We start from the raw sequence: 27,932 nt of genomic DNA on the forward strand, positions 1-27,932 counted from the left end.
GAATATTATACATGCATTATAAATATTACATGTACTGGTAATTTTTGGTTGTGCATCTATTAATACTACTACTGAATACAGAACTATATGACAATTTGGTCTTTTCAATAAAGGACAGATTGGGCTCAGCTGACACTTTGCTTAATATAAATTTTAAGAGCTAATACTGTACATACAAACTTTATTGTGGTAGGAATAAATTTAAATAAAAGAACAATTTATAACTTGCTCATGGTAGATCTAATTTATTAAGTTCATATATATTTTTCAGCCCCTTCCGTACAGGAGGACGAGTTATATCTGGTGGTGATTTTTCTTCTGATGGAAGTCCTGTTTCAACGCCAGGCCATTCACCGTACAGTAGTTGTACAAACCTAACGAACATTGAAGACGAATTTGCTGGCTTCTATGATGACGTTGAAGGAAAGAGTCAGTGTAATAAACTAGATTTCAGTGATTTAATACTTCCGAAAACAAATGTGATATTTTCATTGGACAGTGATACAGACAAGCCAAATAGTACCGATCTGTTAGATTCTAAAAATAGAACTGATCATTTGGATTCTAAAAATAATACTGATAATTTTGATTCTAAAAATGCTATTCATATAAGACCCCATACAGTAAAGGAGAGAGTAAAAAGATTACCAGTAGATATCATCAAAGATGAGGATCAGAGACCTAATTCTGTACTCAATCCAAATGTCAAATGTCAAATTCTACTGCAAAAAGGTGGGTATATATATATATATATATATATATAGGAAGATGTGGTATGAGTGCCAATGAGACAACTCTCCATCCAAAATAACAATTTATAAAAGTAAACCATTATAGGTCAAGGTACGGCCTTTAACACGTAGCCTTGGCTCACACTGAACAGTAAGCTATAAAGGGCCTAAAAAAATAACTAGTTAAAAATCTTTCAAACGGGGAAACCAACAGTCTAATCTATATAACCAGTTTTCTTATGTGAAAATGTTGTTTGTTGTTTTGCCTTGCCTTCTTTTTTCCTGGAAACCTACCATATCCTTATCAAATTATTATGCTCTGGAATAATTTCAAGTTCTACTCTAAAGCCATACTGGTATAAAATGTGAGAATCAAACTTAAAACTGTACTTTGAAATGAAGGTCATAAACAAATCATTGTTATAGAAATGATTTGAATGAAAAATGGAACAATTTAACATTATGTTTCAATTGTTATGTAACGGTCCTTATGTAATTGTGTCAGTTAAGTACTTCATCATGACTGAAAGTTTTCATGTCAAGTGGTAGGAATAGAAAATAGAAATACTTGATGTATGTAATAGGGAAGTAAGATATACGCCAGATTAAAACACTTTTCGCATGACAGGGAAATATTTTCTTTATGTGTTACTGGACCAACTCTTTCCTGTTCTAATTAAATGATGATGTTTTTCTTTGTAAGCAGTTTTTTGTCAGTGTAACTGCTCTATTAGAGATTCATTCCTATTCAACACATATATCATAATTACTACTTCTCTCTCAAGTTTAATGTAAGCGTTTGTTTTTGTATTCAACTCTTAGATTTTAGTTAGGGTCTATTGATGCAATATGATTCCACTTCATACACATTTTATTATGAAAATAAGAAGATGTGGTATGATTACCTATGAGACAACTTTCCACCAGAAACCAAATTAAGTAGAAGTAAGCAACTGTAGATCACTGTAAAGCCTTGAACAATGAGCAAAACCTGTATGGCATAGCAAGCTGTAAAAGACCCTGAAATAGCAAATGTGAAACAATACAAACAAACAAAACTAATGGCCTGATTTATTAACAAAACAATTGATGTAAAACAAATATGATTAACAACAGCATGTGTTGACATCATTTATAAAGCAATCATGGATTCTGTTATTGTTAAATAATTGAATTTTTCTGAATATATGTATATCAAACTGTTAGTTTACTCTTACAGTTTGAATTTAACACCCCTGAAATGTTAGTTTCTTTAATAGTGTATTTAATCATTGCAAAAAATTGCCACCAGTATATGAGATTGTTGTGTTCATTACTTTGAGCTTGCTCTTAGTAGCTTCAAGCTTTCTTTGACACAATATCAATTACTATGATTTGACTTGTTCTCATGTTTGTTTTCTGCCTCGAGCTCTCTAATACTTTTATTACAGAGTTGATAGGTTGTTTTTATAAACAGAATTTGAAATATATATTATTCTGTGATGTAATTTTTGTTATTCTGTTGACCTAGATGAAAAAATTTAAGAATTGAGTTCTCAAAATCTTATGAACTCTGACACCACGTTAATGTGTAACAGTGAATCCGGCAGTGTACCCTTTCATTTGGAGGAAGTAAAGAATTGTAAAATATCCCTGACGCATATTCCCTTAGGTTTTGTGTCTGACCGAAAAACCCACTAATACTAGTGCATTTCCTGAAAGTTCTACACCCCTCAAGGAATGTACTCTCATGTTGTACCTGTCCAATTTCAGGAACTTGGTCATAGGTTGTCTGTTTATATCTTTGTGTTTTTTGTCCTTTAACCTATTGATTTTGAAATTGAGATGAATAAAATGAAATATTGTTTGCCTTTTTTTTTTCTATTTTAATAAAAAAAAAGAAAACATGTAGGTGTAATACCACCAAATAATGGACCATCCAGTTGCATACAAAAATAGGACAAAAAAATATACACTTGAATTTGACAGTTGTAGGTAATTAATCCTACATTTATTGCAGTAAAACATTTCTGGGTCATAAACATATATCTTGGGTACTTCAAAACACCATTATTTTTTTATTTGGGGTTTCTATCGAATATTTTCGAAACTTGAGGTTACATGGTTACTATTTAAAGCTTATACACAGGTTAAATAAGGGGGAACATTTGATTGGTTAACTTCAAGTGATGGTTATTTTCTTATATGCAATGAAATGTTATGTGAAATTTTTTCTATAGTACTGGACAAGATAAAACTTTACTCATGCCAAGTATTTCTTTATTTGAAACAAAGATAAATTCTGCACAATTTTTTGAAAAATGCAAATTTAACAAAGACTAATACTGGGAAATCACTGGTGGTATTACACCTATATTGATAGTGCTGCAAAATTTTGATTTATTATTTATAACCAATTTTTAAACTGTTGATTTGATGACAAAATTAAGTCTCATGCTTTAACAAACCTACTTGACCTTTCTCATTTTAAAGATGAAAATCATTTGAAAAGATAAAACCGTTTTCCTTCTTCACACTAGTGTATGCTTATTCCATCCGATATGAAATTTATTATGAAACTCTATGAAATGTGTGTCAAATGATCTGCAGTTGCTAAAGAACATCAATAAGTATATTTCAGACCTCCACAAAAAAATGACCCGATTAAAACTTAGTTAATTGAAGTATGACTATAATCTTTATGTACACTGAAATAAGCATAAAGGGATTCTGAAAGACTGTACACATCCCTTAAACGGTTCAGCTTTATTTGTTGAAGTTGTTAACACTCTTTCTTTGCAAAATAAATTCCTTGTTTGATTTCATTATTTATATTTTATTTCTTGACAGAACAAGGAATAGGATTAGGCATTTTACTAATGAGAAGGGACCATAACGGAACCAGTCATATCTACATACAGGACGTCAAGTCTGGTTCCCCTGCAGATAAAGACGGAAGACTCAAGTAGGTTTATAGGGTACTGAATAACCCAGTGCTCTGATATATAGATGAGTCTATGGAAATCAAGTGACTTGCATCACAACTTTAATATGTTGTAGTTGTCTCCCTTTACTCAATTAATTAACTGTCTTGAGAAGTTATTTGTCACTTTCACTTTTGGATTAGCATGGTAGCATCGATCCATGCTTCTCAATTGAATAAAGAAAATGTGACCCCAATCTCTCTATCAAGATCTTGTGACCTCACTGTTTGCATAATTAAATTAGAAGCACCTTCACTGGTATATATTGTAAAGATATTGTTAGGCAAGATTCTTTTTTAATGAGAATTATAAATAAGATGTGGTATGATTGCCAATGAGACAACTCTCCACAAAGGAACCAAATGACACAGAAATTAACAACTATAGGTCACTGTACAGCCTTCAACAATAAGTAAAGCCCATATTGCATAGTCAGCTATAAAAGGACCTGAAATGACAAATGTGAAACAACCGACTGTGCAAGTGCTGTTTAGCCAGTCAAGGTCGTTAAAAACTTCCATCATGTAAAACAATTCAAACAAGATAACTTATATCTGTTTTGTTTTTTTAAATAAATACCTTAAGCCTACTTTATTTTCCATAATCAATACTTTAATGTTTTTGCTATTTTCTAACAGAAAAGAAGATATGATATTGGAGGTAAATGGTAGATCATTACAGAATCTGTCGTTGTTAGATGCTCACCAAATATTTCGTGGTTTACAACCAGGCAATGTTACACTGGTTATTAAAAGGAAACAAAAACATAAGGTGAGATTGGAATTATTTTTCTAATTGTTTTTTTCCCCGGTAAATGGATTTTGAAGTTTAATTAGCAAATGCAGTTTATTGACAGACAGATTATACATCTTGTGTTCATAATTCTTAAAACTAAATAACCTTATTTTAATGAAAATTTCAAACTTTAGTTGATGAGATTCAATTTTTTACTTCAAATAGACCTCAATGAGGTTAAAAATTTATGAGCATCTCTGCTAACATTTTTCCTTGAATTATTTTATCATCCAAAGATCTATTTATTGTGATAAAATCACTCTAATTAGTAACTAGTACATTAGTAAAGGCAGTGATTTACGAGTTTGGTATGTATTAATGGAATAGCCAGTAGTTCAAGGTTCAAAAGCCAATAAAAGAGCTGATGGACAGCTAGATTTTTACTGATTTTATTTTAGAACTACATCATTTAAAGAATAACAGCATCATAATTATTTCACAAAAATCAGATTAAAAAGTGTTCAGAAATTTAAAAGTTGCTAAATGGATATAGGAAGATGTGGTATGAGTGCCAGTGAGACAACTCTCCATCCAAGTAACAATTTATAAAAATAAACCATTATAGGTCAAGGTACAACCTTCAACACAGACCTTTGGCTTACACGGAACAACAAGCTATAAAGGGCCCCAAAAATTACTAGTGTAAAACTATTCAAATGGGAAAACCAACGGTCTTATCTATATTAAAACACTAAACGAGAAACACTTATGAACCACATAAACAAACGACAACCACTGAACATGGTTTAGATTTCAAAAAGATTTTTATGGAACCATGGGACAAAGTTTCTACTGTTTAATGAACTATATACTTCATTTTTTGTACATTCTTTTGGTGATATACTATTGTAGGAAGGGATAGATTGATGTCCAGGTATAAATCTATAGGGTACAGGCATGGAGTGGTCTGGATAAAAGTCAAGGTCATTCAAATATCATATGCTTCATGGTTTATTAAAAAACTCTAATAAACTAGATGCAATAGATTTTTACTTGTAGTTTTAAAAAAAAATCTGCTCACCATATTTTGATGGTGATAAATTTTTACTAAACTTTTGTTTGACCTTGACTTTTTTAAAGATATAAATAAAGTTTAGTTAAACTATAACATTTAGTTGACATATTAACTTTGTTTTTGTTCAAATGCACTGGAGTTACATCCTTATATTGTATGGTCATTTGAATGGTGAACAGATTGATTTACCTGCTGAGAATTATAGAACTGGTTTACAACAATGATGGGCCATGGAGGGGACTGAGTTTTGGAACTATTACAGTGACAAGGAATTTTTAGGCCGTTATTGTTATTTTGAAAAAAACAATCAGAGTAGTTCAAAACACTAAAAAATCAATTTACAATTGTATATTATAGGTAAAAATATTTTGGTTTGGGAATTCATTGCATGAAAATGTTGACCTGACAGATTTCAATTACCTTAACATGAGTTTGAGAAAACATTGTCTTTTAAATATCTACTATATTGTAGCATCCAGTGTATGAATTCATTGTCTCCAGCATAGAAGCAAAAACAAAACTATTCCTTGAATCCTGCATGAACAAAAAACATAATTAAAAGTAATCAGTATAAAAATAAGAAGATGAGGTATAATTACCAAAGAGACAACTCTCCACCAGAGAATAAATGATGTAGAAGGTTCTTTTTCAATATTTTCTGTGGTAATATTTATTCTATTCCATCATAATTATTACCAGTTTGACAGTCTGCAGGCTGACCTAAATTTCCATCACTGCATTAAGTAGTTAAGAAATTAAACCTGTATGTCTCTTTTGAACAAACCTATTAATTTTTACTAATTTTAAAGCTAACTGATTGTCCAGATATTATCCATACCCTTGTGAATACCTGCATCTTGTGAATTATATAATTTATAGTGTATATATATATAAATTCTCCTTGTATTAACCGGTGGATGGTCACAATTCTACAATACACTACTATTCCTTATATATACTATATCCGACATCAGATACTAGAACATGTTAGTGACTGTATACATAGGATATTCTAAAAAGCACCTTTTAACCATTAGAAAATTTTAATAAACATGAAGAAGCACTTTTTTAACCATCATAAAATTTCTGAAATGTTTATTTTTGCTGATTTTATATTGTTTGCTTGAAAGGGCAACCATACGGCTGTCTGTAAAAAACAGATTCAAAAAAGATTTTTATGGTCATAAAAGGGACCACATATTTTTTTTGGATTGAAGCATTAGGGGGTGGGGTTATTTAGGAGCAAAAATGTAAACAGTTTTATATGTCTACATTAGCATGGCAAATGAAGAAAAGGCATCTAAGAAAAAGGCATAGACTATGCTTTATTGCATGTTTACCAGACTGCCTCTATAAAATTTGGCAGTGCATGTAAAAAAATATATAAGGATTTGGATCTGAAGTTCACTAAGTGTAACATATGAAAATGGTAAATGATAGATTTGGAAATACTTTTACTCTGATCTTGTATTATCTGTCTTATTTGATTCTAAACCTTCATTTATTTTCATATTTTGATACTGAATATACCGGTAGTACATTTATGTTTTTTGTATTTTATATTTTTCCTTCACTTAGTATGAATGTTTCACTAAATATATGTTTAAAGTTCCTTAAAACATCTGAAAATATGCAATATCAGTCAACCTGCCAACATGATTATTTATGTCCAAGTCAGTTACAAGGGAAACAACTCTGACAGAATTAATCTACAGCTGATTTTAACTAATTTAACTTGTATTAACTTTTGCTGTCATTGAAAAACAAAACACTGTTTCTTTATTTTTCAGACTATTGTGATAAATATCCCACAAGCCAAACCAGTTGTCAGATACAAGCCAATTAAAAACAATGATGAAGGTACGCCATTTGATTCTGATAACCCAGGATACATTTAATACTGTAGTGTGCTTTGGCATAGATCGGTTTTATTACTTTCTGGACCAGGAAAAGAGGGAACAATTTTATTTGTTATGGATTTTTTAACACTTAGAGCTTTTGATCAATGAAGCATTAGTCAACTGTTTCAATCTGCATGTTATTTATTAATTGATTAAGTGTCTCAATTACCGTACTTTGTTTTTGTTGTCTAAAGTCTTGTGAAGTTCATTACATGTTATTTACATATGTGATTGATTCAGATTTTCTATTTTAGCATTTATTTAGTTCTACAAATTTATGTATTTGTGAAGCTTGTCATGACAGTAAGTCTAACAGTATTACAGTTTTGTTTGTTTTGTTCATTTATTATTTTACTCAATTTTGGCGCAAATGTTTTTGTGCCAAAAAGCTTTACCTTCATTTTATTTCCGCCTGTCTTCTTTTATCCACCATCTATATTTCAATTTTTGTCCCCATTTTGATAGACAACTTGAATCCAGCTTAGATATATCTGAAGAGCTGAAAGTTTATGAAATATTTACAATTGCTTGAACATTACATTATGGTGTAGGTTTTGAATTTTCAGTCAAATCAATATGGATATACCAGTATTTCATTTTTTCTATTTTGATTCCAGTTTAAACCAAAACTTTTTACCATTAAAATCTTGCAAGTCCATTCAGAATATATTTTCAATTGTTGACACATCCTTGTATAATTTTGATAAGTTGAAACAATTTTCACCAAACTATGGTTAATTTTGATGCTTATATATAGGTCTTTTTCTGTTTGAAATGATGACAATTTTGAAAGAGATGATATAATGATGGTTAGAATAAACAAAACAAAAAATTCAAAGCATTTCAACAATTTTTAAAAGTTCAATTTTGTAAAGGATAACACCGCAAATGGAAATTCTTTCTGAAACTGAAAGTAGGATTTTAGTTTTGATATCTTTTTTTTTTTACCAAGAATTACATAAAAGATAAATGTTATTTGATATAAAGTTAGATTGTAATCCCATTTAAAAAGGGTAAAATTTCCTCACTTGTGTGGTTATCTTGATAAATCTTTATGTATCTCTTGTACTCATGAACTTTTTCTGGTTATCATTTTACATGTATTTTATTTAGAATACTATGATACTCATAAAATCAAATAATTCATTGCAAAAATTGAAAACCTGGTGAACAAAATTGCTTCTTGATTTTATTATTTACTTAAGTGCAATATTGTTTTATATAGTGTCTATTTAGCTATATTTATTGTGTATCATTGTGTTATAGTTCATTGTTTTACTGTGTTTATTTTTGTTAATCGCTATATATTGAAATTTCTGTAAATCAAACCACAGATAGTGCTCATAGATTTAGTTAAAAACATTATGAATGATGATTAAAATGATGGCAAAAATTTAGAAAAAATAAAGACTGTGATTAAATAAGTTTGAAAAATCTTCAATTTTATCGGGAGGGGGAGGGGAGAGGTTATTGCATAATCGTTGACCTGACAAGATTTCCCCTATCTGGTTCTTTATTTCATAAATACAGATAACCCCACAGATTAAAAAATGCAAGCCTGAGGGCAATTGGGCTGGTGTTCATTTTCTTTTTAAACCATACAAAGTATATCTGTTGTACGGCTTACTAAAAAGTATTATTACATGTTTCCCAAATTATAATGATTTACATTTTTATACATATTTATGTATAAACAATAATTATTTGCTACATTTCAAGTATTGTTAAGGGGAGATAACTCATAAATTTAAATGGCTTAAAAATACTGAAACAAAAAGACTCATGGAGAAACAGGGTATAAAGTGGTTTGCTTTACATAGATTTTTTCAGGTTAAAGGTTATCATGAAATCCACATCCATAAATGTACAGTTCTAACTAACAGGTTGATTTTAACTGTTTGAAAACAAGACTTGTATTGTATATACACATGATGATGTATGTGTTTAACTGCTATCATTTTCATTTGTAAGTAAGCATGAAGTAGTGTAGCAATTTGTTATTTATGAGATTAATGTCATGTTCTACGAAATGTATAATTTTATTCACAGTTATGACAAAATATTTGTCATTTATTTTCAGTTGAAATATAAATCATGAAACTAATCGTGTTTTGATTGTTTTAAACTGATAAAGTTTTCCAGGATTTCATTGTGAAAAAAAAACAACCCACAATAATAATACTATACAAGATTATAGTAATTAACAGTCTCATCTTCCTACCAAGAAATTGTTCAGGGTTGAAATGTTACTTATATGATTTTACGCTGTTTGAATTTCTGACACTCTGACATCTTCGTAATACTATGCTGGAATTTTTGTTATAAGATATTGCCAATATGGTCCAGACACGGATGAGAACTGAGAAATAGATATTAATTGCTGTATGTGATAATAGAATATTTATACTGTGGAATCATAATTAATGTTGGATACATTTTTTTTCTTGAATTTCAAGGATATAGATGAACCATAAATTAAGATATTCAACAAAGTACAGATTTCATATGGGATTTGTACAGACTAGTGGCTAAATCACAAAATAAAATATCCTAATCCTTATAATTGTCATTTTTTTCATCCATCAAAAAAAAAGTGTACTCATTAAAAACACCTGAATCCTTAGTACATGTATATACCCTGTCTGTTCTGAATCCTTAGTACATGTATTTACCCTGTCTGTTCTGAATCCTTAGTACATGTATTTACCCTGTCTGTTCTGAATCCTTAGTACATGTATTTACCCTGTCTGTTCTGAATCTTTACCCTGTCTGTTCTGAATCCTTAGTACATGTATTTACCCTGTCTGTTCTGAATCCTTAGTACATGTATTTACCCTGTCTGTTCTGAATCCTTAGTACATGTATTTACCCTGTCTGTTCGGAATCCTTTGTACATGTATTTACCCTGTCTGTTCTGAATCCTTAGTACATGTATTTACCCTGTCTGTTCTGAATCCTTAGTACATGTATTTACCCTGTCTGTTCTGAATCCTTAGTACATGTATTTACCCTGTCTGTTCTGAATCTTTACCCTGTCTGTTCTGAATCTTTACCCTGTCTGTTCTGAATCCTTAGTACATGTATTTACCCTGTCTGTTCTGAATCCTTAGTACATGTATTTACCCTGTCTGTTCTGATTCCTTATAGTACATGTATTTACCCTGTCTGTTCTGAATCCTTAGTACATGTATTTACCCTGTCTGTTCGGAATCCTTTGTACATGTATTTACCCTGTCTGTTCTGAATCCTTAGTACATGTATATACCCTGCCTGTTCTGAATCCTTAGTACATGTATATACCCTGTCTGTTCTGAATCCTATTACATGTTATAACTGAATAGACCTAGTTTTTAGTTTCCAATACTATATCTAACAAAAGAGGTAGATCATGTTATCATTTTCTATAAAATTGACTTTTAATCGGAACCTCCCATTGACTTATTCAACACTTTAACACCAATCTCATACTGAATGTTTATTAATTGATTTATCAAACAAAACATGAAATCTAAATTGAACGAAATATGTTTAAATTGTGATTAGATTTCACTAAATAAACAAAATTATTTAAATTCTTTTGGTGATCGAATTACGACAGATCACCTGTATCTTTAAATCGAAATCCAGATATTTGATAATGTCAACAAGCTGGTAATTAACAAGTACATGTAGTACTAAGTAGGCATGGTGAAGTGGTCTTAGTGCAGATACAAAACATTACTCAGGACCTCAAGCAAAGTCAGCTAAACTATCATATAGCTAGAACGAGTCATTATGCATCAGAACCAACATAAAAAAAAAACCACTGAAGTCACTTTAATAATGATATATAAAAGCGATGGATTTCTATGAACTAGCATACATCGTTTTTAGTGGCCAGCTGAAGCCTGCCTCAGGATGCAGAATTTTCTCACTGCGTCCAAGGTCTGTTTGTGGCCTTTGGCTGTTGTAGTTCGGGCTATTATCTCTGACACATTTGAAATTGGAAAAAAATGTCTTCCTGTTTTTGAGTAACCCGAATTGCCCCTGAAATATTCATTTTTTTGCAGTTTATGTCTGTTATGCTGAAAAATACAGGAGATAGGTTAAAAGCAAAATCTAACACATGTGTGCCTTTTTTCAATTTTTTTTTAACCAAACCCCTTCAACAGCAACATATAGTACTGACTAGCATTTTCATTTTATGGAAATATATATAAAAATGTTGAAAGTTGTTTAAGGTATACAATATAGACTCTAATATTCAATTTCCAGTAGGTTATAACAAATTTTAGATTTGACCCTGTAAATGGAACACATACAGAGGGAATTTGGTCCTACTTTTTTCTTGTACAACATTAGTTCAATGACCAAGTAAAGGAAATCTTTAGTCTACTGTTATTATGTAGGTAAACTAGGGAGGATCTTAGTTTGAAGGCGTTGATTAGTCGAGGACAACCATTAGAAATAAGTTCTTTTTAACAATCATGTAAATTTTGGGTGAAAATATTCCAAATTTCAATTCTCATGATAGATCATTTATTCAAAGTTAATGAGGCAGTAAAAAAGAAATGTTTTCACATAAACTTATATAATACATGTCATGAATATCCCTGTCATGGTGAATACGATACTGTACAAAGTTATGTGAACTTTCCAACAAATATAGGAGAGATCCTCTTTTATACCACGTTTTTCACACAGTAATTACACACACATTTTCTAAACTTTAATATGTATATATGTATTAAAAAGTAAATATTTCAAGATATTTCTCTTATATATTCAAACAATTGTCAACATATTATTTGTGACTTTTTGTCCTGTGACTTTTTGTCCTACCAAATTTGTGACTTTATGTCCTGTGACTTTTTGTCCTGTGACTTTCTGTCCGTTTACCGATATACTATATTAGTTTCTGAAATATTGGTTGTTCAAGAAACTAAGATAAAAGAGAGGCGAAAGATACCACACGGTTATTTAAAAAATAAAATAAACTGACAGCACAATGGCAAAAAAATAAACTGACAACACAATGGCAAAAAAATAAAAAGACCAACAGACAAACAAAAGTATACAAAACACAACATATAACAATGTATAAAGAATCAGCTACATAAACCCCATCAAAATCATTGTGCTGTGGAATTATAAGCAGATCTTGCTACACTTGTGGCACCTGATGTGTTGCACATATTATTACAAACCCAGAGATTATAGTCTAATTTGGTAGGTCACATCCTTTATTGTCATATTCTGGTAAGAGTTGCCTTTAAAATTAATTGAGTTTCTGTGTTTATTTTTTTATTTCATCTAACATTAATTCTTCATTTTTTTTCATATCTTTTTAGTGTTGAAAATGGGCCTTTTAAGCCTTTCTGATCTGTATGGCAAAGTAGTAAACCTTAATGTTTCATATATCAATCATGTTACCTTGTTGTAAATTTGCACATTTTTTACTAATCATAAAAATATTTGATATGTACAAAAATAGATAACATCATAGGACGATTATCTGTCACTTTACAGGTCATATTTGTAGATTTAACGATAAAAGTAAACAAAATCAGTTATGCCCTAATATTAATAAATAATAGATCTACCCTGTAGTATAGTATTCTAAACGCTCCGATTCACACCCATACCTGCAAATTCCTGACGATTACATAGGTTATTGTCAAATTTAAATCTCGGTGAAAACATAGTAAACTTGATGAGAGAAGATTCTTTATTTTATCATTGGGAGGTGTGTGTGTGTCAATTAAATGAAATAGAGTAGCCGAGTATGAATAGAAAGTTACAGGTGGTAGATTGTATTGTCACGGAAGTGTAACTATTCATATTGCATGCATGGAATGTAATGAACTTTTTTTCGTAATACATCTGTTTACAAATTAGGAAATAAATAACTCAAAAGGTAAGTTAGTTTGTTAAAAAATAAGTTATTGATAAAGATAAGTAAATAAATACTTAAAATGAGAAATTTATTGGTAAGTAATGTTGTGACATTAAGTCTGAAGCATACAAACAAAGAAGAGGTACTCTAAACAGAGTAGTGGTACATAGGCAAATTTACTTAGTAATAATACTTTGAAACATATTATTTGGAAACCTTATAAATACCAGATATGTATTCAGAATTTTGAAAAAGGGTAAGGCCCCAGGTCCCCAAACTAGGCAACGGTTGGATTGAAACTTATAAAAAGGGGTTGGGAACTGACACTCCCCCCTCTAAATCAGCATCTGTTAATAGTTGCTTGTTTTCAATCAGTGATTTGGTACATGTATTACTCACTAAGTAACACTGAGCCAGGTTGGCATATAGATAGAGGTGTCTTCCCTGTTGTTCACCATTCCAAACTAGAAAACTCGTAGTTTCACTGTCACAAATTATTAAAGATATTAAAGAAAAGTGCAGAAATGAATGTCAAAGACAAATATAAACCTTCAAATCTTCTGGCTTAGATATAATAACAATGCTTTCTTTTCATTTTTCTAAGCCTTATAATTGCCTAATACATATAAACATAATGTGTATTTTAATCATGCCTGTATACTATTACATCTTTCTAATTTAAAAGTTAAAATTTAAATAGCCTGTAGGATATAACATATAAAAGTCACAATAAATCTCAGCTTATTTTAGACCTGTTTATATCATCAGGTAAAATATTTGCTCAATTAAACAATGGTATTAAAATAGGGGTGAAATTTCAATAAAACATTCAATAATTGAATTTTCATTTGAAAAGACTGAAGGATGGTTAAATTTGAAGCTCCACAATATTTGTCATGTGCAGACTGGAGAAAGGGATAGGCTATGTTAATCTAGATTTTACATTCAGATGAGATTTTGACGATTAGGATAGAACGATCATATGACATGTAAATATGATGATTAAATCCTTTGATAGGTATGTTATATTGGTGAATAATTCAATAAAATCCCCATTCTTTTTTTATTGAAAGATACTATTTTTTTTCCTTCCCAATATAGTTGTTTTTAGATTTAGACTGAAAATATATTTTCCCTTAAGTAAACCAATACGTTTGTAATCTTAATATTGGTGTAATCAAAATAAAATCGCCTTCCTGTAGAAGACATTATGAAATGCATTTGATTGACATAAGATTTGGTATATTTGTTCTGAATGAGAGGAACATTACCATTATTTGAATTCAAGGTCAAGGGACAAGGTCACATGATAGTGCTATATTAGAAAATAGAAAAATATTACAGGCCTATTATAATTGCTTATGGATCTTCTATTTATTAAAATTAATTTTAATGTTCATTGTTAAAAATGTACGGCTTCCATTTGATTGTCAAGGTCAAATATCAGCACCATAAATAGCTGTTTGATTACTTAATTAGCTGAGGATGTTCTGCTTTGCAATTAAGTTTCCTTTAATACAGTTTTCTGCACACTAAATTCTTTCTTAAAACATTGGATATCACAGCAAACACAAGCAAAAGTCCATCTATATGGTAAATATGAGGTCTACATACAAAACCAAATCTTAACTAACACCTATAGTACATGTAGTATGAGTCTAAATTTAGTATACAACCATGAAAGCTAAATCAAACTGGGTCCTAACAAGCAATATGCATTTACAATGATTGAGGTGAAATCCTGCAATATTCTTCAAACAAATTTTCATCTACTCATGGTTAAATCATTCAAACAAATCCAAAGAAGATATGCAAACAGTCCACATCTACAACTGTTATGGTGAAAGTCATCTGCAGCTTTAGAAACATATCCATAATTTAGATTTTTCAAACTATGTTTCCTCCTCCTTATGAAAAGAGAAACATTGCTGCAACCTTGCGGTAAGGTTGCAGTAACCTTGGGGCAATCTTTTTAGTATGCCAGAAGACCTGAAAGTTGTTCACGAATGTTCGCGACCTTTCGGCAAACATATGTAAAAAGTTGCAGCAAGGTTGCCGCAAACTCTAAACTTTCTTAAATTGAAGGAACTTTGTCAACAAACTTTAAAGCAGTCCTGAAATTTGCTGGAACTTTGCCGCAAACTTTATAGCATACTGAGCATGCTCCTTGAACTAAAATCAGACTTTCTGCTTCTTTGAATTTGAAATAAAATGTACGAGGCAAGTTTTAATGTTGGTGTTTTCATGTAGAAAGTAAATGGATGTAATATATGATAGATGTCTGAGTTATATATGATTCATCTCTTTGTAAGTTTCTTTGGACAGTTTTTGAATGTAAATTTGCAATTATTGGTACAAAAATTATGTAAAGAACCCCCAATTTGAAAGTTTGCTGGAAGGGTACCACAAAAATTGCCAGAAGTTCACTGCAAACTATATAAGGCTTTGGAAATTTGCCAGAAGTTCACCACAAAAATTGCCAGAAGTTCACCACAAACTATATAAGGCTATCAAAGTTTGACAGAGGTTCATCACAAATAGTGGCCAGAAGTTCATCACAAACTATATAAGGCTATAAATCTTTGCGGCAAGTCTGCAGCAACCTTTATTTCCATGGTAAAAAGTCGCAGTGAAGATGCTGCAAACTATTTGCAGTAACCTTACCGCAGTGTTTGCAGCAGATCTGCCGCAACAGTTTGCCAGAAGGCTGATTTTTCAGTAAGGGTGCCATCATCATCATTTGTTATATTTGAACCTAACTAATGTCCAATAGCTATATGATACTCTTGTTATTTTGATTATCTGTTTTCTTGTTTCTGTTTTTATTTCATAATTTTTGGTCAGGTATGCTCCAAAAATGTTTGCCTCTACAATTACTACAATCTAGAAATTTAAGTAGAGGGTAAAATTCTTCTTTAGAATGCAAGATGCATCATTGACTTTGAAGGGTATACATTTAACAAAAAGTTCAGCATTGACCTTGAAAGCAAAACAATTTCAGACGCAACTGTCAAAATAAATTAACAGGTATTATTTTCACATATTTTATCTTTTTGACTTACAATCAAGTTATTTCCACCTTATTAGGTAAACATAGTATTGAGGGATGTGGTATTTTACAATGTAAAGTTGGTGATGTTATCTGAAAGCCTATCTTATGGTGGTGTAAGGTGATATATATTGTAAAATTGACAGATGATTTTGTAAACCAGTATTTACTTGTTAACAGTAGAAGTTCTTGTGATTTATACTGCTTCAACAATCGAATTCTAGAGTGGTTATTGAATATCCACTCTCATTGATCTGATATATTGGTTATAGTAAGGACATTGTAGGCTATCATAGAGGTAGGGAAACTTGAAAGGAATGATACTTTTGCATCTTCAATTGCTTCTTGGGGAGGGGAGGAGAGGGGGACATTACAATCTTTTTATGATAGGGGTGATCAGCTGAGACATTCAGTACACTCCCCCCTTTTTCATATAATTTGAAAAGATAAAATAGATATCCTATCATATATTTTTCCTCATTGTCCATGATTATGCTCTTTCATAGATAACACTATTTAAAAAAAAAATGCAAGCTTTAATCAACTTCATCAAAAACTCCCTTGACCAAAAACTTTAACCTGAAGTGGGACCTACGGACGGTAGATGGACGAACGGACGTACAGACCAGAAAACATAATGCCCCTCTTCTATCGTAGGTGGGGCATAAAATTACGAAAGTAATAGTAATTAAGCAAGCAATAGTTATAAATTACTTCCTATTAACTGATTAACTGATTATTTGATTTATATTTTATTGAATGAAGAACACACTTCTTTAATATAAGTTCTAAACTACAACACAAAAGACACCAATGGACTTTAACACACTAAGTGGACACATGCAAAAGTGGCTTTCAATACTGTCTGATGTCTTGGAAATTGGATTTAATATGTTGGATTTGGAAGTGTCAATGTGTGAAGCAAATCATGTATTGTGTGTTACCCATATTTAGACATTTTGATTTCAATACTTTTTAGTTACTGTATATAATTAGTAAATAAATGGTTTAAAAGGTAATTGATACTTCTGTTGTGCACAAAGACATTAATAGCCATTCATGTTTACAAAATGTTTCAAAAGTAGTTTTTAAATTTTTGTAGGTCAAAGGTCTGGTGTAGCATATTGAGTAACATTGACAGTGTAAAAAAGATTTAGGTGGCGTCTTTTAAATGGTTTTTAATAATTCAGGGTCTAAAATAGAGGGCTCATTGATAAATTCATGAATTTTGTACTTTTTGTTTATATTTTTCAATATAATTTGAAATTGTTTTTTTCTCTCTCACTTATAAGCCAACAAGGCCCCACAACTTATTTAATATATTTAACAGAATGTACCTGCAATTTTAAATCCATTTAGGTAAAATGTAGATGGACTTTAAAATAGAATTGCCTGTTAATTTTTGTTTTTGCTACTTTTGAATTCTTTTACCGGCCAATCATGTATTTTCCCCTTGTCAAATATTATAATTTCTCCATGAAATGTAAGATAAGACTTAACAATAACAAATTGAACCCTTATAAAAAAAATTATAAGATTCTTGTACCTGATTTTAAAAGTCTTCCCCCGGCACTTTGTATTGATGTGCACATAAGTAGGATGTCCAGTGACAAATATTTCATACATATTTATAGTATTAGAAAATTTAACAATTAATTCAATAGGTAGGTTTTTATGCCCCACCTACAATAGTAGAGGGGCTTTATGTTTTCTGGTCTGTGCGTCCATTCGTCTGTCTGTTCCGCTTCAGGTTAAAGTTTTTGGTCAAGGTAGTTTTTGATGAAGTTGAAGTCCAGTCAACTCCAAACTTAGTACACATGTTCCCTATGATATGATATTTCAAATTTAATTGCCAAATTAGACTTTTGACCCAATTTCACGGTCCACTGAACATAGAAAATGATAGTGCAAGTTTCAGGTTAAAGTTTTTGGTCCAAAGTAGTTTTTAATTAAGTTGAAGTCGAATCAACTTGAAACTTAGTTCAATTTCACTGTCCACTGAACATTGAAAATGATAATGCGAGTGGGGCATCTGTGTACTATGGACACATTCTTGTGGATTAACATGTATGAAGGGTGGGAAATTAGGACGGCCACTGGATAGTGAATTTGTTGAATGAGGAAAAATATTCAACCTTTGGTGATGGTAGAACTATCTAGATTTCTTGTATTGACAGAATAATGTTCATATGCTGAGTCAAGATAAATCACCTATTTATATTTTAAGGATGTACTTGGGTGAGGTAAGGTGAAAATTAAGAAATTAAGAAATTAAAATTGATACTTTAAGCCGGTAGAGCATTCGCTAAGGATAAAAATAAGCTAAAAATATTGATAGGTCATGGACCTCCTTTTTCGAGATATTTGAGATTTAAAATATGGCGGGAAAAGGCTGACTTGGACTTTTACCTTATATTTGCATTGGTATTATTAGAGTCTCAAAACAAAACAAAGAAAATCAAAAATCTTCTTAAATTTTGGTATATGACTTTTCATGAGCTATTAAGTCTTGTATGAAAAAATAAATGGGTGTTATGGGGCAAAATATTCTACCTGCTATTGTATGGGAAAACACCAAGGAGTTCGAACATTTGACGCAAATTCCAAAACCTCACCTAAGTACATCCTTAAGGCAGTCACAAATGATTTTGTTTTGAAATTTTAATGTATGTGGATACAAGGGATCTTATAATAATATCTATGTAAATATTTACCTACAGAATTTGACCATAACTTAAGATGTTGACAGTTTTGATATGTCTGTTAAATTGGGTTATATAAATAATTCATTGTCCAATTTAGGATGACTGTACTAAAAAACAAAAAAAAACCTTTTTATATTTGAAAACATTATTTCAAACAGCAAAGGAACTACATTTGAAATATGGTTTATTATAATCAGAAGAAGTTCAATTACTTACCAGTACAAAATAATTCCAGTTCTTTGATAATACTTTTTTTAATTTTGATAAAGTAGGAGCTAAATAAACCTTTTTTCTTCTTTTTGTTTGGTGGTGGTGTTTTTTTTTTTTTTTTGTTTTTTTTTTTTGTGGGGGGTGGGGGGTTGCATGATGGTATTGTATATTTAGTTGTTAATTTTTGGGGGGGATGGAAGTGAATCATAGCAGCTAAAACAGTTAAAGAAGTAATGCTGTTTTCACTTAGAGGTGCTTTACCACAGTCATTTGTCTCTAAAAGTAAAAAAGTAATGACCTATACACTTTAATTAATATATTCACCTATTACATGTATATTAAAATTTATAGGTAATTTTTCTTTCAAAGACAAGTGCATGTGTGCTTTACTCATCAATTAGTGCATTGCATTCTTGTTTAGTACCACTAAGTCATGGTAATGGAACAAAATATTCTTAAAATTTCTAGTTTTGTTAATCAAATCTGTGTTAGAGGTATGTAACCACAAATTTAAGTTTTTTTAACAGTAGCATTTTAAAGTAGCTATTCAACTTTGTATAGGATTCCAATGTCAAGTGATAACCTTGTTTATACCTGTAATTTATTACCCACCTGATAATACAGGTGTATTGTTAAGATAATATAGACATACATTCCAAGGGTACAATAGTATTATCCTCAGCTTTAAGAGGAGATGTGTTTACTTTGTATAAGTTAAATGTGTAATTTGTTACAGATTAATTTATGTTGTCAGAAAGTGGTGTCATCCCTTGACTAGATATTAATCCAGTCCAGCCCTTTTTGTCCAGTTACTGATAAGAGATCATAGACTTTAATCTTTGGACTCTGAATGCTTTGCCTTTAATTGATTTAACTAAACATGAAAAATGTTGAGAATTATTTACAATAGCTATCTGAATTATCCAATGAAGATACAAGCAGGATTTCTTTTTGTCAACTCTTATTTACATTTATAGTCCGGTCAAAACAGACTGAATCCAACTGTACTTATAGGGGGGGACAACCATTTATATAGACATTTTTGCTAAATCATTTGTCTTAATTTATGCTCCTGAAAAATTATCCCCAAAACTACATTAACACATAGCAGTATCAATTTTCCTTTATTAAAAGTATGCTTTGATTTCAAACTGACTTTGATCATACTATAATCCTTTTGCATGGATCTTCCTGGTGTGTTGTGGCTATTGTGGTCATAGGGTCAGTATTTGTATTTTTTATTTAGAGTTATTCCCCCTGATTTAACTGAGGAGTTCTAGACTTTTATTCAAGAAAAAGATCTGAAGTTTCTTCTATCAGTTGCATATGATAAGCTTTTGCATGCATCATCATGGACATTTTAAAAAGTTATCCACACAATGAAGAGTAAAAGACAATTTATTCTCCTTGTGTATCAAATGTACCCCTTTATTTAGTCATCTGGATGATTCAAGAATCAAGTTCACCTCAAGTCAAATTGGAATTTGAATAATGATATTCTTCAAAGGACAAGCAACTGGTTTTCATAATAAATCTGAAACAATTATTTCAGCTGTTAGAAAAAATATATATTAGGTAGGATAATTTATTTTATCTGCTAGAAAAATATATGTCCTGTTTTATTATTTATAACCATATTACCAGCTTGATATTTTTTGTTCTTGAGATCAGCAACCCAGGATTAAAATATGTCCCCATTGAAATGCATTGATCGTAAAAACAACAAAGGGGGCAACAAGTGGTACCCTCCCCCTGGATCTGCCACTTATATGAGCACCAGTTGTTATTCTTATGTTAACAACACTTGTATGGCTAGCAAAATAAAATGCTTGGTATCTTTGATGAATTTCAACAAACTCATAAACTGATGCAGGATTCTGGTGGTATCATAATTTAGAATGTGTGCTAAAAAACACACCTAGAAAACCCCCAAATAAATATGAAATTAACTGTTTCAATGATAATCTCTCATCTTGGATACAAACTCTAAAATAACTGAGTCAATATAAAAAAGAAGATGTGGTATGATTGCCAATGAGACAACTATCCACAAAAGACCAAAATGACACAGACATTAACAACTATAGGTCACCGTACGGCCTTCAACAATGAGCAAAGCCCATACCCCATAGTCAGCTATAAAAGGCCCTGATATGACAATGTAAAACAATTCAAACAAGAAAACTAACGGCCTTATTTATGTAAAAAAACAAAAAAAAACAAAAAAAAACAAAAAAAACAAAAAAACAAAAAAATATAACGAAAAAAAAATATGTAACACATACACAAACGACAACCACTGAATTACAGGCTCCTGACTTGGGACAGGCACATACATAAATAATGTGGCGGGGTTAAAAATGTTAGCGGGATCCTAACCCTCCCCCTAACCTGGGACAGTGGTATAACAGTACAACATAAGAACGAACTATAAAAATCAGTTGAAAAAGGCTTAACTCATCAGATGGACAAAAATACAATACAAATATCAAATATAAACCCTGAACATAATAATATGAGACGTTCAATCAGTACTTTAATTATTGTTATACAACCCCATTACAGTCTGTCTCAACACATTTGACCAGTGGTCAAGATTAAATCAGTTCCACTATAAAGAACAGATGTACATTATAGAGTAAATTAGATTTAATGTGTCAAAACTTACACTATTTGTTATCACAATTTAAAGAAAGTTGACAATTGTTATTTTACATTACATAAACATTATCTCAGGTCATCACAAACTGACCAGTGGCTATTTATAATTGACAAATTAATATTCACACTTCTATGAAGTATTTTGATTGTCCTTCAGTTCATGCTCAAGTTGCTAGTTGTGAAGGCTACATTTTAAAACCAGTTTCAAATATATATAATGAATTATAAAAACATTTATTTTTGAGTACCTAAAATGTATTGTGGATATTTAACAAATTTGAGTTGTGAGTACCAATTATTTTTAGTGAGGCAAAAATGTCTGTTTCTATGAATAGAAATTTATGCAAGTTATATTTTTTTGAAGAGAAACAGTATTTGAAGAAAAATGTTCTTGACTGTCTTATTATATTCATCCTGTCGAAGATCACAGTTATAGTGATGTTAACATGAACAATTCATACTTTCAGGACCTACTTATCCATATTATCCTAGAAAAATAACAGTTATCAAAATGGAGAAAGTAGCAGAAAAACAGGTTTGTTTAATATAGATATTAACAAGAATGTGTCCAAAGTACACGGATGCCCCACTCCCACTATCATTTTCCATGTTCAATGGACCGTGAAATTGGATAAAAAATATAATTAGGCATTAAAATTAGAAAGATAATATCATAGGGAACATTTGTACTAAGTTTCAAGTTGATTGGACTTCAACTTCATCAAAAACTACCTTGACCAAAAACTTTAACCTGAAACATGCACTTTCATTTTCTATGTTCAGTGGACCGTGAAATTGGGGTCAAAAGTTTAATTTGGCTTTAAAATTAGAAAGATCATATCATAAGGAACATGTGTACTAAGTTTCAAGTTGATTGGACTTCAACTTCATCAAAAACTACCTTGACCAAAAACTTTAACCTGAAGCGGGACAGACGGACGAACGAACGAACAAACGAACGGACGCACAGACCAGAAAACATAATGCCCCTCTACTATCGTAGGTGGGGCATAAAAAAGACTTTTAACTGTAAATGCAGCCATGAGACAACAACCCATGGAAATCAACAATGAACTTTTAGCGGTCAACTTTTCTTCCTTAAGGTGGCTCGTGGGTACAAAAATTTCAGCAAAAAATTGAACCTTTATTTTTTTATTACAAATTTTATTTATTACACTATTAGTTATTACTTTATGATATGGTAAAATAATGAACCCAAAAAATCGATTCCGTTTGGCCCTAGATGACTTTAAAATGTTTATATCATTGAAAAAGCTCCAAATTATCTCTTTTAACTCATCGGTGACCTATATTTTTTATTATTGTTTTCACATACGCTGTACATAAACTAAATAATTGTAAAATTTAAGCGATTTTTGTAATTAGGTTATCTTTTTATTTCGATATTACCTCCTATTAGCTCAACAGAAAAAAAGGACATTAAAAAAAATGTATGCTTCTTCCCTTTTTTTATTTCATTTTTCTTTTAAGTATATGATAAAGTTCATTTATAAAAAAATATAGTGAAATCCTATATTAGAAAAAAAATTGATTTATACCCAGGAGCCCCCTTAATGATGAGTAAGTGCTTGCATATGAAACAGATGTCTATAAATGGCCTAAATATTTATAAAGTGTGGCTGGTTTGATATTCTTCTTGATAAAGTCAGTATCTAAAACAAAAATGTAATGATTTTATATCTCAATTAAACTATCAAACATAGGTATAGAGTATTTTGTATCTTATCTTTGAAAAATCTTCCAGTTGGTCTGCCTTTCACTTCTCTTTAACTGATAATATAATAGACCACTTTGAATTCAATGCATTTCCATCAAAAACTGTGGTTTTAGTGAACATCATTTGTGGGTTTAGAGCCATCGTCATTTCCTTCCTATGCTGAGCGAGCTGTTGAAAAAATATGATGCTGTATTAGGCAAACTAAATTCTTATAATTGATAAATAGCACTACTAAAAAAAAGAAAAAAGATAAATAGCACTGCTGTCATTAGGGAATTGTGATAAAGTACCTATGGAACAAACAGTATAATTTCTAATTTATCCTGCATAATGACGATCATAAAGATGCATGATGAACTTTGATAATTGAGGGATACAGGCAATTCCCTCTATCTGGTAAATGATGTCATAAAGGTGCCCATAATTGATGAACTTTTCGGTTAAAGGACATAACTTGGTGTGTCTATTGTCTATCTTCTCCAAACTCCCAAGCATTAGGTCAATTGTTGATGTATACTTTCTGCACATCTAATAGTTTATAACTTTGGTTTTGATGTTATATTTGTTATTCTCATAGGATTTTGTCTAATGCTCAGTAGTCCATTTCTGTGTGTGTTACATTTTAATGTTGTGTCATTGTTCTCCTCTTATATTTAATGCGTTTCCCTCAGTTTTAGTTTGTTACCCTGATTTTGTTTTTTGTCCATGGATTTATGAGTTTTGAACAGCGGTATACTACTGTTGCCTTTATTTTTATGCTCCTATATTGAAGATAAATAAGGAACAACAAATGCTTTTGAAAAAAATAGCTGACAATAATTATTGTCCCAATGCAATTGTAAGATGCATGAGTTTGATCTTGTATGGTACTGCTAAATCTTATGCAACAAAAATCCATAAATCTAGATGTTTACCATCTATTTACACTACATGGCTATACCATGTCATATGTCTTTTATTATATATTGATTAAACATGTAGTTGTTTGGAAAAAAACTATTAGAAAACTTAATAATGTTGTCATAAACCCACCTGTTAGTTAAAATAATTATGTAAATATAATATGTGTATTAGGAGTTATTACATACAAGTCTTATTGAATGAAATTTTAAATCTTTTTGACATAATCATAGAATTTCTGCTGTGTAGGTTGATTTGTTGATTTTATTAGACTAATGGCATCAATTATTTATGACTGTTATTGGCTTTTTCTTGAAGAAGAGTGGTATTGACTAACCTACCTTTAAAGGTATGGGTGATTGATTTTATTCATCGTTTCAATTAAGGTAAAATATTTTTTGGTGTATCCTTTCTGAATTTAAACGATATTAATTGAGGTAAGCTGTTAATTTTTGAAATATGAAAAAAATGATTAATTTTTGACAAAGTATGGATAATATTTACAGTAAATATGAGGATTTTTAAATCACTGCATTGAAATGTATTTCGTATTACATATTGTTTTACTTATTGATATATATTTTACAATTACAAAATATGTATCCATTGGGCCTTGATGGGTGAGTGTTATAAGATCTTATAAGAAGTTGAACTACTGTATCACTAGCAAGTCAACACTGAGGTAGTGATTTTGTAGACTGGTTCCTGATCCCAATATTCAGTATATGTCAGTTTTCCTAGCAAATTTCGTTAGTTCTCTCCATGGAAATTAGGCTTCCTCCACCAATAAAAACTGACAGCCAGGAAATAACACAATAGTGCTGAAAGTGGTGTCATACACAAATCAATCAATCAATCAATGTATCCATTGAGCCTATTTTCTTAAATATCTTCTTTAAATACATAAGGAACAGTTATATTTGCTGAACTAATTAATAATAGGATATTTGTACTCTTTTAATTTGAGGTTACAGGATATTCAAGGATAATCAATGTTTTAAATCATATTCCTCTATTAAAACTTGCAGTATGTTACATGTATATTATGTTCAATACTGTGAGGTAGAAGGGGCGATGTAAGTAAGGTTTTACCTGGCTGTTCGCCTATTAATCATTGTTATTTCTGAATGCTTACTTTAATACTGTATATTGGATTTCAACAATTCTAGGATACATAGATATAAGAAAATGTGGTATGAATGCCATTGAGACAAATCTCCATCCATGTCAAAATTTGCAATAGTAAACCATTATAGGTCAAAGTATGGCCTTCAACATGGAACCCTGGCTCACACCAAACAGCAAGCTATAAAGGGCCCCAAAAATGAGTATGGTAGTGTTAAACCATTCAAACAGGAAAACCAACGGTTTAATTTATATATAATCGAGAAACAAAAAACACTTCTATAAACCACAACCACTGAACAATAGGTTCCAATATGGTCACATATAATGAAAGGGAGATACCTATTGATTTTAAGGTCAACTTATCAAAAGGTCAAGGTCATATACTATGAATAGATTGATTATTTTTTTAATAAACAGCATTAAAATAAAAATAATTCATGCAATTGATAAAGATTGCATGCCTTTCCTCTCTTACAAAATTTACTGAAAGCAAAAAAAAGGTGGTCAATACATGATATAAACAATAAATCTGGATAAACTAAATTTCATTGCTCAATAACTAATCTTTTTTAAAGTTGAAAAATCTATTTAAGAATATTATAGGACTTTAGAGATGTGTAATTTAAGTTCTCATGTTCATTGCAATATAAGGGAGATAACTTAGAGGCCTAAAACTTGAATTATTAATCAGAGAAATTAATTACTCTGTTTTTACCTGGCTTATTATGCATGAATAATTAATTAGAGGAAAATAGGTAAACAGATGTTGGTATTTAGCTGAATTTTCTTACTAGCTGTCATCTTTATGATAATTTTTACATGCATTTATGCTTAAAGTCAAAGAACTAAGTACTCTGACTTTTAGTAAAATTTTAATAGTTTGTCATAAATTATGTGTAGTATAAAGTATAAAGGATTTAGTGTGTATGTCATGCATCAAAATTACGGATATTAAGGAAAGTAACATAGTTACTTGGATCAGGATTTATTCAAGTTTTTGAATCACAAGATCAAAATTAAATTAGAAGTTAGAGTAATAAGATGGCGCATTATTACAAATGATGTTGTTAATTAATTAAACAGTTTCTCTCTTTATTCATTGAAGGGAAAATCTGAAGAAATTTCGAACTCAGAAAACAGATATAAAATGGAAAGTACAGATTCAGATCTTTCTGAGTGGGAGTCACGAACATTTGGGAATATTCATCTGAAGTCGCCTCCCTTGGTTCATCAGGATGATGATTCCTCTAACAGTGATAATCCACATCTAAGTCCTAGTAAACGGAGATATCCTAACTCTTTCGGGAATAGTGCTGATTCAGAATCACCAAAGAAAAGCATGGATTCATTTCGTTTCGATAAAGAAAACATTCCCACAAACTGGAGTAGTTCTTTGACATCCAGAGATAGGGACAGTGCTTTAGGTGGTTCTTTAATTTCAGCGTATGGTTCAGTGCTGACGGATAGTTCTAGTTCTTTTGATGCTCAGTCCAATTCAGAGAGTGAGACTGTTTCGAATCTTAGTTCACCGACTCATAGTACTTATGGACGATATAGAAAGATCTATGGCAATCGTAGTGAATCTACAGAAAATGATAAAAGTTTGGACTGTGATCAGGAAGAAGTTGTAGTCCTTCATAGATTACCTGGAGAAAATTTAGGGATGATTCTGGGGATTGAGGGGGATAAAACAAAAGAACATATTTCGGCTGTCCGGGTAAAAACTGTGACAATAGGTGGTGCTGCATACAGAGCAACAGGCAGCTCCTCAGGGATTGCTGTCGGTGATGAAGTATTACAAGTTAATGGTCTAGATTTAAAAACACTGTCACATGATGAATGTGTAACAGTGTTTAAAGAGATGCCTCTTAGAGTCATTCTGAAAATAAAGAGGAAATTTAAACAGACCAAATCATCAGAAACAGGAAGTCAATCAAGTGAAGGCAAAGGATCTAAGAATAGTTTTGTGATGCGTTACTCAGCATCAGAAAGTGAGGATGACAACCATGATGGTTTTGTTCCCTATCAGTATGAAATAGATAAAGATCCGACAGAAAGTTTGGGATTAAGCATTGTCCCTAGTTATGGTTCCACAAGACAATATTTTCAGGTAAATTCAAAGATAGTATTACTCCTTACTGTGGATTCAGGTAATTTTGTGATTTAACTTAATTGAAAATTTCAATTTGTTGTTTATCTATATCTGGGAAATCTATAAAAATTTGGTATTCCACAAGTAATTATGAATCCACAGTGTTTAC

General features: G+C 30.9%; 2 protein-coding genes across 10 annotated transcripts in view; both read left to right on the forward strand.

Moving 5' to 3' along the window:
* The window catches only part of LOC143073682 (PDZ domain-containing protein 2-like), a 48,834-nt gene extending 39,325 nt beyond the window's left edge, over window positions 1-9,509 (forward strand). For 8 of the 9 annotated variants that reach the window (XM_076249418.1, XM_076249417.1, XM_076249415.1 and 5 more), the window contains 4 exons: window positions 272-732; window positions 3,561-3,675; window positions 4,333-4,465; window positions 7,295-9,509. In XM_076249418.1, the coding sequence (XP_076105533.1) occupies window positions 272-732; window positions 3,561-3,675; window positions 4,333-4,465; window positions 7,295-7,402 (817 nt within the window). In that variant the 3' untranslated portion in view covers window positions 7,403-9,509. Of the gene's footprint in view, window positions 1-271; window positions 733-3,560; window positions 3,676-4,332; window positions 4,466-5,341; window positions 5,364-7,294 lie in introns of all 9 variants that reach the window. The other variant, XM_076249420.1, reaches the window with a different exon arrangement.
* Window positions 9,510-13,095: 3,586 nt separating this feature from the next.
* The window catches only part of LOC143073687 (uncharacterized), a 42,180-nt gene continuing 27,343 nt past the window's right edge, over window positions 13,096-27,932 (forward strand). Inside the window, exons 1-3 of the mRNA XM_076249429.1 lie at window positions 13,096-13,301; window positions 22,373-22,440; window positions 26,777-27,781. Of these exons, the coding sequence (XP_076105544.1) occupies window positions 22,417-22,440; window positions 26,777-27,781 (1,029 nt within the window). The 5' untranslated portion in view covers window positions 13,096-13,301; window positions 22,373-22,416. The remainder of the gene's footprint in view (window positions 13,302-22,372; window positions 22,441-26,776; window positions 27,782-27,932) is intronic.

The sequence above is a fragment of the Mytilus galloprovincialis genome, chromosome 4 (assembly GCF_965363235.1).
Source record: "Mytilus galloprovincialis chromosome 4, xbMytGall1.hap1.1, whole genome shotgun sequence".
NCBI lineage: Eukaryota > Metazoa > Mollusca > Bivalvia > Mytilida > Mytilidae > Mytilus > Mytilus galloprovincialis.